Here is a 15,623-nt window from a genome sequence, read left to right as displayed (position 1 = left end):
AATTTTTATAAAAATATCGTTCTTACCACAAGTGGTACATTCTGTGGCACACCAACATAGTTTGACACAGGTGTATTTGCACTCCAGTTCACACCACCAGTTCTAGAAGAAATTTTTGAAGAACCCCACTGATGACCACCAGTTCTAAATTTTGAAATAAAATGACAATCTTTAAATATTTTTAATTATAATAACCAAAATATAAGTTTTGGTAAAAGAATTTGCAATTTAATTATCTCCATTAATTATAAATAATTTAATAAAATTTGTACAAAAATATATGACATAATATATGCAAGCATTAAGCACAAAAGATTTGGGCATCAGAGGTCCACATAAAAAAAAATTCTGAGAAATTGAAAAAAATATTTTTATCAATTATTTTCTCAACACATTTAAAACAGTTTAAAAAAAATTTCAATTATTTTATAAAAAAAAATTCATCATCAATCTCGTTAGTTTTTTTTTAATAAAAAAAAAGATTTCAGATCTAAAGAAAGTGGTCTAGTTTACCCAAAGTACAGTGGTGCTCTTTCAAATTAATAAGTTTTCTAAATCTAAACTTAGGATATTTCTAGTTGATTATAGACACCTACACCGATAATTTTGCAGTCTAATTTCCAAAACAAAATAGAGGAAAAAGTTTTCATTAACAAATTTCAAATGCAAAATAAAATGGTTTAATATATGGACATAACATGTTACAAACATAACATTAGAAAACATAAAATATTGTGAAACAAAAAAGTTGAAAATCATAAAATGTTACAAACTATTCCTCATTTTAAAAATTATCTATCATCTAACATATTATAATTTAAATTTTTATATATTTTTTTCAGCATCAGATATAAAATAATGCTAGATTCATAATGAAAAATATTTTCAGAATTTTATTTTGATTAGTCGTGAAACATTTTTCAGGTTTGGCAACTTTTATGAGCAGGGTGGCCACTCAAATTACATTTCAAATTTCCCTGATTTTTCCCGGTTTTCCAAGTAACAATCTTAAACTTCCAGGTCTGTTTCTTTTCTCTTATTAAGTGTAGGATGTGTACAAAAAAAGTGTCTATATTACAAAATATTTTATTTAAAATCTTATTTTTTTAGCATCTTGAAAAAAAAATTTATTTTCACAATTTTGCAAGATTTTTTATTTATTTTTTAATGTTTTGGTACAACATTAATGTTTAGGAAATTAAGACATGTGGAGGAAAAATACGTTTAACTTGTAGAATATATTGTTTTTATTGAATACAGTTTTTTTAATGTGTTACTTAAAGTAGTTTTTGCTCAAAGTGTACTAGAAAATGGCAAAATAGAATGACCAATAAGACCTTGGATAGGTATTGTTTAACATATTTTCATTAAGCAAAAAGGAAAACCGTTTCAGGTGATTATATATTAATAAATTTTTATAATTATAGTTGGCTCCCGAAAGTCTTTGTTTACTTATAACTGTTATTGAAATGGGCAATAAAAATTCATTAATTTAAATGAATTTTTCAGATAATAAGATGTATAATCTAATCTTAAGCAAAACTGCATGGAATATTTTAAAAACAAAGCAAAAGTTTATTTTTAAAATATCAATAATGAAATAGTAACAAAAATTAAATGTTTTCCGATTTCAGAATTAAAATGATCATCTGTTGCTTTAATTTTTTTATTTAATTATTTTTCATTTCATTTTCTATATATTTATTTGCAATTTAGTATCAAATTTGAGACAGCAAAATTATATTTTAATTTTTGCTTCACCGTAATATTTTCCTTTATCATTTAAAAACGCCTCATGGTCATAATAAAACAATAGTTGATTATTAGTCATCATAAGAGGTAAATCAGTAATGAATATTGTTAAATTAATATATTGTGTCCTATTGCAATATGCGATAAAATGCTGTAAATGTGTAATATGCGATAAAATACATAAAAGAAAGACTTCATATCTGCGATTAAAATTTTAAAATTTGTAGAAAAATTCATAAATTTACAATTGAGTGTTGAAAAAGTTTCTGTCAAATTTTATAAAAAATATTCTGCTCGAATTTGATCAGACAAAAAAAAACTAGTTACATTTATTTACGAACATATAAAAGCTATTCTAGATGTGAAAGGAAACTTCACTAATATATTACTAATTAGAATAAGGCCTGAATTTATGTTATTCTGAAAGCCTGAATTTATGTTATTCTGAAAGCCTGAATTTATGTTATTCCGCTTTTTAAACCTGTTTCATAAAAGTAGTCTCACCAACTTTCTTAGCAAATTCATAGATTTTGACTTGAAGCATTTGTCCAGATACTGTAAGATTGTGGCTTCTTTGAATGATGAAATAATTGAATAATGGTATTCAATAATGAAGCAAATAAGAAAAAATGCTTATTGCTACATTCTATGCTATAAATGGTTTTAAAAATCGGTATATGAATTTATTTTCAAGTTGAAATTTCAAAATTATTACAAAAAAATGAAGAAAATAAATCAGTCGAAATCAGAAGAAAGTTCATAATATCCAACTTCCTCTCTTTTTTTGGTTCATTATATCCACAAAGAATAACATTATACATGAGTAGCAAGGCAGGGGAGTGGACATTTAGTTCACTATATCCGGGAGTTCACTATAAACCATGTTCACTATAGCGGGGTTTGACTGTATATTCATTAGCTATTTAATTTCATCATAGTATAGGATAATCATATTTAAAATATGAGATTTTTAAATTTTTTCACTGAGATCTTTAAACATTCATTTTTTTTTTTTTTTTTTTGCGGAATTCCTAGGAAAATCCATCACATTGGACTTTAATCCTATGTTTTTTCATATCGTTTGCATGATTTCTTTCCTAAGAGTAATTTTTTTATTATCTTAATGGTTACTATTATTTTCTAACTCTAGATTATTCTTTAATTTTTATCAATGCTCTAACGAAGTATGGTTTAACTCATTCATCGCCACGGACGAGATATCTTGTCTTCGTTGCACTCTATTGTCGTAACACAAAATATTGTTCATTATTGCAATTGATTATTATTCTTTAAAATAAAATAAGCAAGTTTTAAAAGAAATTGCATTCATACTAAAATGTTTCGTACAACCTTAACAAGTTTTATTAATAAAAATGTGCCATGTTAAAGAAACTATTAAAACTACTATTTGTTTTGCTATTTTTATGCACGAAAATTTAAACAACTCGATAACTTTTTAGACTGATGGCACTTTAAAAATATCTGGCATTTTTGGATCATCCGAATTTAAAAACTTATAAAAATAAACTTATAAAAATAAATAAAAATTATAAAATTTGTTAAGTGAATCAAAACTATTTTAGTTGATAAAAATTAGTACTTAAACAATAAAAAATGAATTTTTCAACTGAAAATACATTTTCTTTTAAAAAGATCACAGGGGTGATCCAGGCTGTCAGATTATCTCCCAGTACATTAAAATTAATTAATAAAGTAGCGAGATTGCAAAACAATTTAAGCATGTGTACAAAATATGAACACTTAATATATTTTAATATCAAGACCTATGATTTTTAAAATGGGTTTTAACTACAAATAAAGAAAAAAAATACAGATACAACACATTTTCTGATCAAACCATAGAACACTTTCAAGCAAGCACAGAAATTAAAATAAATAATCCTATCTAAAGTAAGCATAAAATACTTAGGAGAAGTTTAGGAGATATAGGAATACTTAGGAGATATACTCTTCTTAAAGAATTGAAGGAGATGTACTAACCAGGATAGTATTTCAATCTACAGATAAAGTATGAGCTTCTTCATGCGACTACAGGAGGAAGAAGCAACTACAAAGCATGCATTAAGAGAGTGAAAAAGAAAAACAGGGATGCCAGTTTATGTAACAATCGCTTTATTTTTATGACTAGTACATGCAGGAGTATGGTTTTGTGCACAACTAACAATGCAAAAGTAAATTTCCCGGATTAAGTTTTATAACTAAATTATTACATATGCACTCAATTATTATTTATGTAACTAACACGAAATCTTGTTTAATTGTACATCTATCTGATTATCCAATATTATTAAAATATTTTTTTATTTGTAACTTATACCATTCAAGGTAATTGTGAGCTCAACTCAAAAATTCTGAAAATTCCGTGGGTGAAATCATTATTGATGCATTTCAAAAAATTAATGTCTTTATAAATTTAATTCATTCAAATTTTCAAAACATGAAATTCCAAATAAATTATAGACAGCCCAATTTAAATTAATAATTATGTTTAATTTTATCTCTAATCACTTTTATTATTCTACCAGAAAAATATTTACAAATGAAAGAGATGCCAAGTATAAATTATAGTTCTAATATTTTTAAATAAAATATACAAGAGCTTTTATACATTAATGAGATCAGTGATTTGTTAAAACTTCTGGACCTTGGATTTCCAGAACACGGTTGGCGAAAAATTCGGAAATCTAAATTTTTTCCGGAGCACAATCATCTCTGACCATTACTATATGCTCTTAAAATATAACCCTTTCCTCTATAATCTCTAATATCAATATTTTTTATTAGTTTATTATTTATAATATAAACCTTTAGGGAGAGTTGTTATCTATCAAAAGGTTTCTCAAGATCGAATTGAGTTAGCATGTCTTATATACTTGGCACTATTTTTTATAAGTGCTATAAGCCACTAGCCCACTAGTTTATAAAATAACTTTAAAAAAAACGACCACTCAGTAAATAATATAAAGGAGAAGATTTCTTGTGAGGTAAAGGAAATTCCAAAATAAATTTATATAATCTCCTTGAGTGTTAGAGTTGTTTAACTGTGTAATCCAAGATTATATAAAGCATGATGTAGTTTCATTGAAAAAATAGCATTCATTTGGGTCGCGATATTATATTGGAAATGTTAACACTCATATAGGAGTGTTAATTTATGTGAAAATGAGTTTTGATGATAAATGGCATATTTCTTTACTGTATTAAAAAAATTGATAAAAACGCAAACATGATAAGGGAAAAGTCAAGCAGCATATATAAATGATTCAATTCATCACAAGGGATTATCAGCATTATTTTGTTGATAGTTATTCAATCAGTATTCAATTCATCACAAGGGATTATCAGCATTATTTTGTTGATAGTTATTCAATTTTGATGATTGTAACTGAGAACCATGAAAGCTTTAAAAAACAATAACGTGCAGCGAAATTCACGCAAAAGTCGTAAATGATCCAGCATTCATCATTCTAGGAGAAAGTTTTCAGTAGCGTTTTATTATCAGTTATTCAATGAGACAATTTTAATGATTCTAATGGGTGTTCCTAAATGATATAAATACAGTTAGAGTTGCCTCTCAAATCAGGAAAAAAAAATTCTTTGTATTTTCCCTGAACATATTATACGCCAGATAGTAAGAGGAAACATAATTACTGTGCTCTTGTGCGAGCTATATTGGGCTAACTATACCAGTTTTAATTTCTGGGAAAACTTAGAGAAAAAAAGGGAACATACTTAAACAAGTAATATAAAAAAAATTTTAAAGTCAATTCCTACTTAGATCAGAAGAAGAAAATTTTATTTTAGTTACTTTTCATTATATAATTAAAATTTTTTCTCCCACGAAAACTAAAATTAATTAATTAAATTTAATTAATAAATTAATATTTGAAAAAACTGCATTCACATCAAGTGTCTTTCACTATAAGTTTAAAAAAATTTATTTGAATTTGAGTGGATGAATAAAAAGTATTTTATTAACGATTGAAAATTTGAACAAGATATATTGAGAGAGTATAAACTAATAAGTAGTAATTGGAAGAGAAAAAAAGGTGCCTGGTATCGGACAACTATTAAAGTATAAATTTGGTGATGTGGACCCCATTTGCTACCAGGTAATGTTATTTATTGAATTGATCTGAGAGTGAATATAAAATAATTAAACATTTAAATGTACTCAATAAACTATTTTTTTTTTGTTCAAATAGAGCTATAAGTTAGAAATTAACACTGATTTTTTTTTTAAAATAAGTGAAAAACTGAAATCACTTATAGTAAAATTTAAAACAATGACTAATGCTTAACCAATTAGAAAACTCCATTTCGTTTTTTGCTCATCCCTATTTAATTTATGAATTAACATTTGATAAAAACTGTATTAACATTAAGTGTCATCCACTACACGTTTAAAAAAATGTATTTGAACTTGAGTGGATAAATAAAAAGTATTTTATAAATGGTTGAAAATTTGAATGAGATATAGGGAGAGTATGAATTTACAGTAGAAATTGACAAAAAGAAACAGCTGAAGATACTTCAATAATGCTGCAGTAAATTAAACAGTTTAGTATAGTTGAAATATCCTTAAGAGTGGTCACCATTTTTTAAAAGACGAAAATAAGAAACAAAATTCCCTATTATTTTAGGTGATTTTTAAATTCCTTGTATTTTCCCGGTTTTCTCTGTGGAGTGAGAATCCTGGCAATGAAGTGAAGCAAGAGTCATGCAAGATGCATAAATAAGTCTGCAGTCCTTTGAGACGATTTTAATGGTCATTAATAGGCATTCCCGAATGCTCAAAATATGAAATGCAGCGAGATTCATGCAACTTTTACAAGTGATTATACAACCTTCAATTGATTCATGATGGCAGCTTCTTCTTCAACAGCCCTCCTCATACTCTCATCCACTGTCAGGCCATTCAGCTCGTGAGAGATTTCATGAGCACTGTTTGCTAAAGCAGAACTAGTAGAGCTCAGAGCAGACACTGCACACTGAACTGAATTTGTCCTAAAAGGTTAATGAAATTTCTTAAACTATGTAATATTTTTTCTTTGTGTAAATAATAAAAGCTTATGAACTAATAATATAATATTTATAATTTAAAGAGTACACTTTTTTAAAATCATAAATAATAAAAAAAAAATGATGTAGGGGGAGAAACTACATAAATGATGTAGCCAGATTTTTCAACAAAAAATAAGCACCTTTTAAGCGCTCAAAAAATATTTTTAATCACTTTCCAAAAAATGAAAAAAATCATAATTAGGATCTGTGCAGTAATAAAAATTATTTTTTTCTATTGCTTAAAGTTCTTAATTTATAAACTAAAAAAAAAATCAAAATCATCAAAAATTAAAAATCAATAAAATTTAAAAACTTTACATAATCATCATAAAGTAACTAGTTTCTGATAAACAATGCAGAAAAAATTGTGAAAATCGTAAATTTTTTGTAATTTAGAATGATAATCGACACGGCAAAGAAAAAAGAAGATCTCTTTATAAAACATAAAAAATTAACCACTTTTTACAAACCCCGATTAAAAAAAGCACCTTTAAGGGCTTTTAGAAACATAAATCAAAAATTAGCACTTTTAAAAAACGCTACGCACTCTGTAAAATAAAGGGTGGTATTGTAATAAATTTTAATGATCAGCTTAACAAAATACAGCGAAACTTCACATTATACAGACTACTCACACTATAGATAATTTTTTTTACTTTTAATTGCTGACAATCTTTTATGAATAAAAATTAATAGAGACCTTTTTCAAACTGGAGACAACTAGTAGTAGACATTTAAAAAAGCTTTCTTAAATTCCTTGAAGTAAAACATTCCACGAGTTTGTTTTTCGTAAATTTTTAGAATTTGATTTGAATGTAAGTATGGTTTTTAAAAACAATGTATAATAGAATAAAGAGAACAACAAATTTTCGTATGGGGCAAAAAAGGAAGTCACAAAAGTGATATTTCTTTGAATGTTTTTGTCTATTTCATTTAGTTATAGTAAGTCATTTAGAGCACGATTCCTGGACTGCAATAACTCACTGCTCAATTAATAGAACAGTTTACAACATAAGATTTCTCAAAAACCTCTTCTGAACAGACTCTGAGTCCAATGGGTTTTACAATATGATCATTTATGGGCAAGTTATTTTTAGTCGTTTATTAGTTACGTAAATATTGAAAGCACTAGCCTATTTCTCAAAAAATTGTTATTAAGAAGTGAACCATTATTTTAACATGAATCTTACTATACAAAAAGAATTCATCGTGATATACATATTAAAAAAATAGAATAATATGTATATCTTCAAGAAAACTTTCAGGTATTTAAGATATATTTTGTACATCAATTTAAATATAATAAGATTAAAATTAAAATTTAATTTCAATGAATTTTCACTAATATTCAATTATAAAGTGAAGTTTAGCGACTAATACAATATCAAAGATTTTTTATGACTGACACCAAATTGTATATAATAATAAAAAAAGACAAATTTAGTATTATTCGTTCAAACAAATATGTAGTTACTTGGCAACTGTTTGACTTTTTTTTCCTTCCAAATATATGTAAGGTGATTTTCCATTTCTTCTAGCAAAGGACACGAAGCCTAAAAACAAAGTAAATTGTTGTAAGGCATAGTATAGCTTAAATTTAACTATTAATCATAGGGTGGGCTCAAACACTCAGAAAAAAAAATCCCTGATTTTTTCGAATCTGATAATATCAAAATTCCTTTCCTTTCTGTAACTGATGAAATGAATTGGATAATTTATTTTCAGTTTTGCTCATTCATATGCATAAAGCAAAAATTATGAAATAAGTTTACTTGCTATTGAAAATAAACAGTATTTTAAAAATGACAAGGGCAAAACTAAATAAACATATATAAAACGATTACTTGTTGTGGCTCAGGGGATAGAGCGCTTGTTTCCCAAAGAGGTTAGACGGGTATGAATCCCACATAGTGATGGTTGGAATTCGAATTCTGCATTTCGGCTAATGCCAAACACACCGATGACGTTAAATATCCTGGATGGTAGACGGATCATGGGTTGAAGTCCCCTTGCCGTTAGGCTAACCATGGGAGGTTTCTGTGGTTTCCTCTCCATGTAACACAAATGCGGGTTAGTTCCATCAAAAGTCCTCCACAGAGGCGAATTTCTCCCAATAACTGATCAAGGAATTCATTTGTCTTCTGGATAGGGTTCAAAATTGCAAGGATAAGGAGTTTAACATAGGTAGCCTTAAACTCAAAATTGGGTCGGCTGTAGAACGACAATTCAAATAAAATAAGAAAAAAGTGAAGAAAACTTATAGTGAAATATTGCAATTTAGAAAGCATTACTGCCTGTGTGTTTAAAGCGGATTTTGCTACTTAAATTTCCTCTTAGGAACATTTTAGAGTTCAAGTTGAATTGATTTAAAGCATAGCATTATGACTTACCTTGGTTAGATCAGGTATACTGCCCTTATCAATGCCAACACTCTGTAAAATAAACATTTAAAAATTCCATTAAAATTTTGCGAAAAGAGAAAAATTGGAAAAAAGATTTTAAATAAACAGCACTTTGAGAAATTAAAATAAAGAAAACATAATTCAATATAAATATAATATTTAATAAGAATTTTTTATAATTAACAGACGTAGCATTATTAAATATTTTTCAACTACTGGCTTCACTCTTTCTGAAAGACAAACAAGTATATGTTTTGTGGCTGGTTGAGCACTGAATTAGGTTGAGGGTTCGATCCCCGCCGGGAAAAGACTACTTGGATGGAAAATATTGACGAGCGCATGTTAAATCCGTTGGGTTACAAAGTTCTCCATGTTTCCATAACTAGTCATACCTCTGGGGGAACTGATCCAGGAGTTTCCTTGTCTTCTGGATTGCTTCAAAATTATAAGGCTGCGGAGTTGAACATTACTAGTCCTAAACCCAAAATTAGGTGGGCTGCTCAGCGACAGCTATAAAATAAAATAATATTGTACTTGTTCTCAAAGAAGGCATAATTTCTCAAAGTATTTGATCAAGGAGTTAACTTGTCTTTTTAGATTGGGTTCAAAATTCCAAGGCTATGGAGTTGAACATTAATAGTTGAGTCAGCTGCCCAAAAAATTGAGCCCAAAAAATTGAGTCAGCTGCTCAACGACAGTTATAAAATAAAATATTTTTTTAAAGAGCTGTGGTGGCTCAGGGGATAGAGTGTTCTGACGTAAAACATTCTGAGAGCTGACGTAAAACATTCTCAGTGGTAAACGGATCATGGGTTAGCGTTCACTTATTGTCCCGCTACCCGAGAGTAGTTATCCTTCCCATGTAACGTAAATGCAGGTTAGTTCCTTTAAAAAGTCCTTCACAAAGGCAAATTTCTAGCAATACTCTGCATTGGGTACAAAATTACAAGGCAATGTAATTAAAGTTCAATGACTGCTTTAAAAAAATAATATTGTAATAAACTAAAAAATGTCTTTAAAATGTTAGTTATTTTTCCAAATAAAAAAAAATTTATTATGCAATAAAAAAAATTATCATTAATTTACATAGTGAGAATACAAAACCTTTAGATTGGGTATAAAAATTAAGAAAAAATTTTATCCTTTCATTTTTCACCTTGGTCGAAAGACTTAAGAAAATGGACTTAAGATCAATGGTTTGAGAAACATCCCTGAGGATGATCCAAAGACATACCATCGCAACTTTGATCTTCTTCCTTGATAGCCAGACGACCTGCGGGCTAAGTCTATTACTTTACTGTAGAATAGTCTAACAAGGACTGATACCAAGCACCCTCGGTCCATACGCAGGCTGATCTAAGTGGTCACCCACCCTCTTACTGACGGCAGCCGGTGATGCTTAACTTCAGTGTTCTGCTGGGATTCGTGTCTTTACGATCACTGTGGGAGAATTTTATTTCTACACACTAATATTATTAATGAAGTGAGATAATTTTTGTGGCCGGGAACGTCACCAACTTCTATTATTACCGCTGTGTGGGATAGAAATCACAGTTCCTTTTTTTTTCAGAGCAGCATTTTTGAAGCATGGACAGTGATGACCAACTAACATTTAAATTGAAGTTCATTTGGCAAATACTCTCAAGTTTTTATGAGTCTGTTGATGTTATGGATAGGTCAATAAATAATATAAATCTTGCAATTGTTCTTTTGTTCAGTTCTGACAATGTAGAAGGCTCTTCAAAAATAAAATGTACTAACCAGGAGAGTTTTCCAATCTACACATAAAGTATGAGCATCTTCATGCAACTACAGAAGGAAGAAGAAGAGATTTCTACAAAGCATGCAAAAAGAGAATGAAACAGGGATGCTAAAAGAAGGACATTCACAATAAAAATTACTAAATTATCACAACATGCATAGGACTGAATTGGCATAACCTTTTATAGGGAAAAAAATCTCAGTTTTTAGGAGTAGCAATCATTTCAGTTCTTGTACCTATTGATATTAACTTCATTCTTTCCATAGGCAAAATGGATCATATTGATTTGTCCCTTACATTGAAAGGTATAATGTTTATAAATTTATTTATTTACATACTTAATATATTATTTACAAAGTTAGTTAGTAGGGAAAGCTAATAAGGAAAGTAATTATAAACTTGCAGAAGTTTATAAATATTTTCCCTACATTACATATCCAGGGGTGATTGTGAGCTCAACTCTAAAATCCTGAAATTTTTTTGAGTAAAATCATTAATTACTCATTTCTAAAAAATTATGTCTTTATAAATTTAAATCATTCATATTTTCAAAACATGAAATTCTCAATAAATTATAGACAGCATAATTTAAATGAATAATTATGTATAAGTTTACTTTTATCTTTAACCATATTTATTATTCTAACAGAAAAAATATTTACAAATGAAAGCGATGCCAAGTATAAATTATAGTTTTAATATTTCTAAATAAAATATACAAGAAATTTTATACATAAATGTGATTGATGATTTCTTGAAACTTCAGGACCCTGGACTTCTGGAAAGTCCTTCCTGTGTTGCCGCTAGCTGTCGAGTGTATATGTTGTGTGTGAACTAGACTGAGCAGCAACAGCACAATGAGCTGGATAATGTCGCAGTTATAAGTAGCAAGTCCATAGTTCAATGTGGACCATTCATTGAAGTAGGTGTATTCAAATCGAAGTGGGAGGTTCTGTAAAGGTAGGCGTGTTCACATCACATCTGCAGGTCACCAATGTGGAGATAATAGTTATCAACAATGTCAACCTTCATCTATCTAAAGATACACCTACATAGAATCGAGTTAACACGTCTTATATAGTAGTGAATTGGAATTGTATTTTTGTAGTGGTAGACACACAACAATGTTTTAAAAAAATTTAGTTTTATAGTTTATCATCTTCCTCAACTAAGTTGCTAGTGTCTAAGTGATTATTAGAATACTGAAACCTAATAGCTTGAACCCATACAATTATCCTGTATAACAACAAAACTGCCAGTATTAAAATAAACACTAATAATATAATGGTTCCAGCAGTAATAGAATCATTCTGAACATTGTTCTCAACACATTTGCAATTCGAGAAGTTGGCGCTGTCTAAAAAACTGGGCATCGTAACAAAGCTCATCTCTTTTAGACAGAAACTAGAGTTAGCAAAGCCTATTCTCTTGTTGGCTCGATCGAAAACGACGTAATACCCTTTCAAAAGAGTGGAACCGACGATTGTTCCAACGTCGGATACGCCGATGCCGAGCGTGAAACAAGTATTTTCGATGGAAAACTCTTGAAAAGGAAGTAGATAAAGTTCAGGTGATATAACAAGATTAAAATAACTGTTATCAGTGTGGTAAAAAGATATGAATAGGTCAGGAAAAAGAGAAATATTAAAATACATCTTAGGAACACAAGCTGCTGTATCATTGAGCCAGAATTTACTGACATTTCCCACGACGCCCGACTGACTCTCTTCTTCACTAACGTGTAATTTTATTTTAGATATGATTTCATTATACACCAAACTGGATACGAGTAGTTGGGTCGTTCCCGTATCCACAGACGATCTGGGATCATTTAATTCCTCACAATTCACGGCTATTTCTTTCGATCCCACTCTCAGCGATGTCAAAGTTATTTCGTAAAGACGCTCTCTCGTGATCGGAGAATACATTATCTTGCCAGAATAGTACCTGGCAGAAATAAACCCGAAGTGCAATTTTCCATCCGAGCCGCGACTGTCCGAGAATGAAGGACCGCACAAACTGATCGAAAAAACGTCGTTTATATTTTGAGCCTTCCTGATGGCATCAAAGAATGGGGAGATGGATGAATTGGGTTTAGCTACAGCTGGATAGGCCAATCCCAATATGCCACTGAACATTGAATTGATGTCGAAAACATTATGCACATCCGACATACAGGCTATGGCACACCTAACGTAGCGATTCTTTTCAACATATACTATATCGGTGGCTAAAAAGCCACTCCAATTACCCTGAACATATTGAATTGCTATATGAGAGCTTGTTTTCACAAAAGTGTTCGAGTTAGAGTAACGAAAGAAATTATTGCTGCCGCTTTTCAGAGGTGGAGTGACAGCTACTGCGAAATTAGCACTTCCAGTATCAATTAAAAGTTTTATATTTTGTGGTGGACGACCTATAGTAATAGTTACATAAAATCCATGTTGAGCTTCCCCTTCAACATCGTATTCATAGTACAGTACTTGGCACCAACAACAATACAAATAGAAGGCAAATGAAAGAACACTCAACAACATTTTCACACTCAAAAGTTCACATTTTTAAAACAACATGCATGAATGTATCGCCGAATTCAAACTTTTATGGGGGAAAAATAAGAGGAAAGTTCTTGTCTTTTACACTTAATTAATAAATAAAACATCAAAAATTCCAATTAAAAAACATCTCGTTATTGAGACGAAATAAAAGTACCAACAAAAAACTTTTTTATTATTAAAATGATTCCTTCAGTTTCACAATGGGGAAACATGTCAACTATTAGATGGTGTTTTCAATATAAATGTAAACAACAACAATCTCGAACTCTGGATCTGATTTATTTCCTGTTAAAAAGTATACAGCTGCTTATTTTGTGATGCAATATTTTGAAACAGGTAATTTGTTTTTAACAAAATAAATAAGTTTTATAATTTTTGAGCTCAAATCTGCTGTGTTTATTAAAATATTAATGATATTAAGTAATTCTGTTGAGTTTGAAGTCAACATTTGTTTTAGTTATTTATCGATGCTTTTTTTTTACTTGCATTCCGTACTCTGTTCTCGTTGCATTCCGCGCATCATCAAACGGCGAGATAAAGATATGATATGATCTTCTGATATAATCCCAGAAAGCATGTAACCTTACGACAACCTTGAGTTTTAACTTTACTTTCATTGTTACGAAAAGGTTTGCAGTAAAAATCTTTTTTCAACGACTTAAAAATATTCCAATTTCCAACCTTTCCTCCTTAAAGGAAAACTAAATGATTTTTAAATCTTTTTTAAAAAATATTGTTATTTAGGTTAAAAAAGCAAGCAAATTGTAAACCTTATTTTTTGCATTTTTGTTTGCTGTCATGATTAGGTTAGCAGAAATATTAGGCGAAAACCTTTTTCAAAGGAAACGAAATAAAGCAAATATTAACCTTTTCAGCGAAAATATTAATAAATAATACAAAAATATTTTGCAAAGGACCTCATTTAAGGGAAAGCAAATAAACGAGCATAAGACCATGTTTTTGGATTGTTTTTTTAAGGTCTGCGAAAGTACAATACGAAAACTTTCTTTTAAAGGCTTCTCGACATAAGTATAAGTAATAGTACCTTTTTTTTAAAATTTTCATTCAAACAATCTCATTAAAAAAAAAAAAAATTTAAAAAATTTGAATCTGGAGTTTAAAATTGACTCTTCAATAGTTTTTTACAATTTTTTTTTCCTTTTCGAATTTGGCTTTAGGGGTCCTATGCATTGCGGTTCCTTTAAAATGAGTGGCCTTCTCTTGTTAATTTTACCTTATTGCAAACCTAATTATGGTATAGCAATAAAATATCCGCGTGAAGAGAATTTTATTTAAAATATTTATATACAGAAAAAATTCGCCCAACAGTCTATTGTGAGTTAAAGGGTCATCGATATTAAGACTCCACGATTTATGACTAAAGAGGAGTGATGGTGAAAATAAAATCAGCATTGTGCACCCACCGCTTTTATTTGCCTGACAAGCTGGTACCCGTTCTAAAGCTGGGTGGATTCAAAACCTAGACCCACAGTTTTTTTAATCATATCTTTGGAGTGAATTTAAAAACATTTTGTTCACAGAACTTGATGTATAGTGTGCAAAATAAAAGACAGACCACCCTGAATAGATTTTGATCTAAAGACTGAATTTTCACGTTTTATAACTCAATCTTAATTTTTCGAAAGGGTGATCTCAAATATGCTAATTAATTAGTGCAGGCGATTATTTAAGTTACAAAATTAAACGCAAAAATGTGTTTTCTCTGTATTAGGGGGTAGCCACGATCTGGGGAATATTGTCCCTATAGTTTGATTATGAGGGTGATCCAAAGTTTGGATGCCCCTATCTTAATTTTATATTTTGCATATTCCGCCATACATGGAGACTTTTTTAAGCGAGTTAAAAAAAATTTGAACATAATTTTAAAATTCGTTTATCCAAAGATAATTGCATGCAGAAAATAAACTTTAGTAGATATTTATTATTTTTTAGTGCGCTATTAAATAATAGCTGGAAAATTTTTGAATTATAAGGCATACAATTTTTCATACAATTTTTATGTACGTAATTTTACATGGCAAAATACAAAATCGAGCTAAATCT

The 15,623-nt window shown here is 29.3% G+C and overlaps 1 protein-coding gene across 2 annotated transcripts; it reads right to left on the bottom strand.

Annotated features, from left to right (window-relative positions):
• Positions 1–3,269: 3,269 nt before the first annotated feature.
• On the bottom strand, positions 3,270–13,854 carry LOC107436221 (beta-secretase 1). Of its 2 annotated transcripts, XM_087154254.1 has the most exons (5): positions 11,735–13,854; positions 9,228–9,269; positions 8,312–8,390; positions 6,621–6,780; positions 3,270–3,801 (listed from the first exon to the last, which is right to left on the bottom strand). In XM_087154254.1, exon 1 carries the CDS (start codon positions 13,536–13,538, stop codon positions 12,147–12,149), a length of 1,392 nt encoding a protein of 463 aa, XP_087010380.1. In that variant the 5' UTR covers positions 13,539–13,854; the 3' UTR covers positions 3,270–3,801; positions 6,621–6,780; positions 8,312–8,390; positions 9,228–9,269; positions 11,735–12,146. The 2 variants fall into 2 exon arrangements, with proteins under 2 accessions (XP_087010380.1, XP_042907047.2); XM_043051113.3 differs by lacking the exon at positions 3,270–3,801 and having other exon boundaries at positions 6,520–6,780.
• Between the last annotated feature and the right edge of the window lie 1,769 nt (positions 13,855–15,623).

Source organism: Parasteatoda tepidariorum, chromosome 10 (genome assembly GCF_982258835.1).
Source record: "Parasteatoda tepidariorum strain Cologne lab strain chromosome 10, Ptep-v5.0, whole genome shotgun sequence".
Lineage (NCBI taxonomy): Eukaryota > Metazoa > Arthropoda > Arachnida > Araneae > Theridiidae > Parasteatoda > Parasteatoda tepidariorum.
Note: the sequence above shows the minus strand (reverse complement) of the source record. Positions and strands in the feature narration are given on the sequence as shown.

Bases quoted from the DNA above. Each gene is read 5' to 3' on its own strand.
- LOC107436221 (XM_087154254.1), bottom strand. From the start codon at position 13,538: ATGTTGTTGAGTGTTCTTTCATTTGCCTTCTATTTGTATTGTTGTTGG.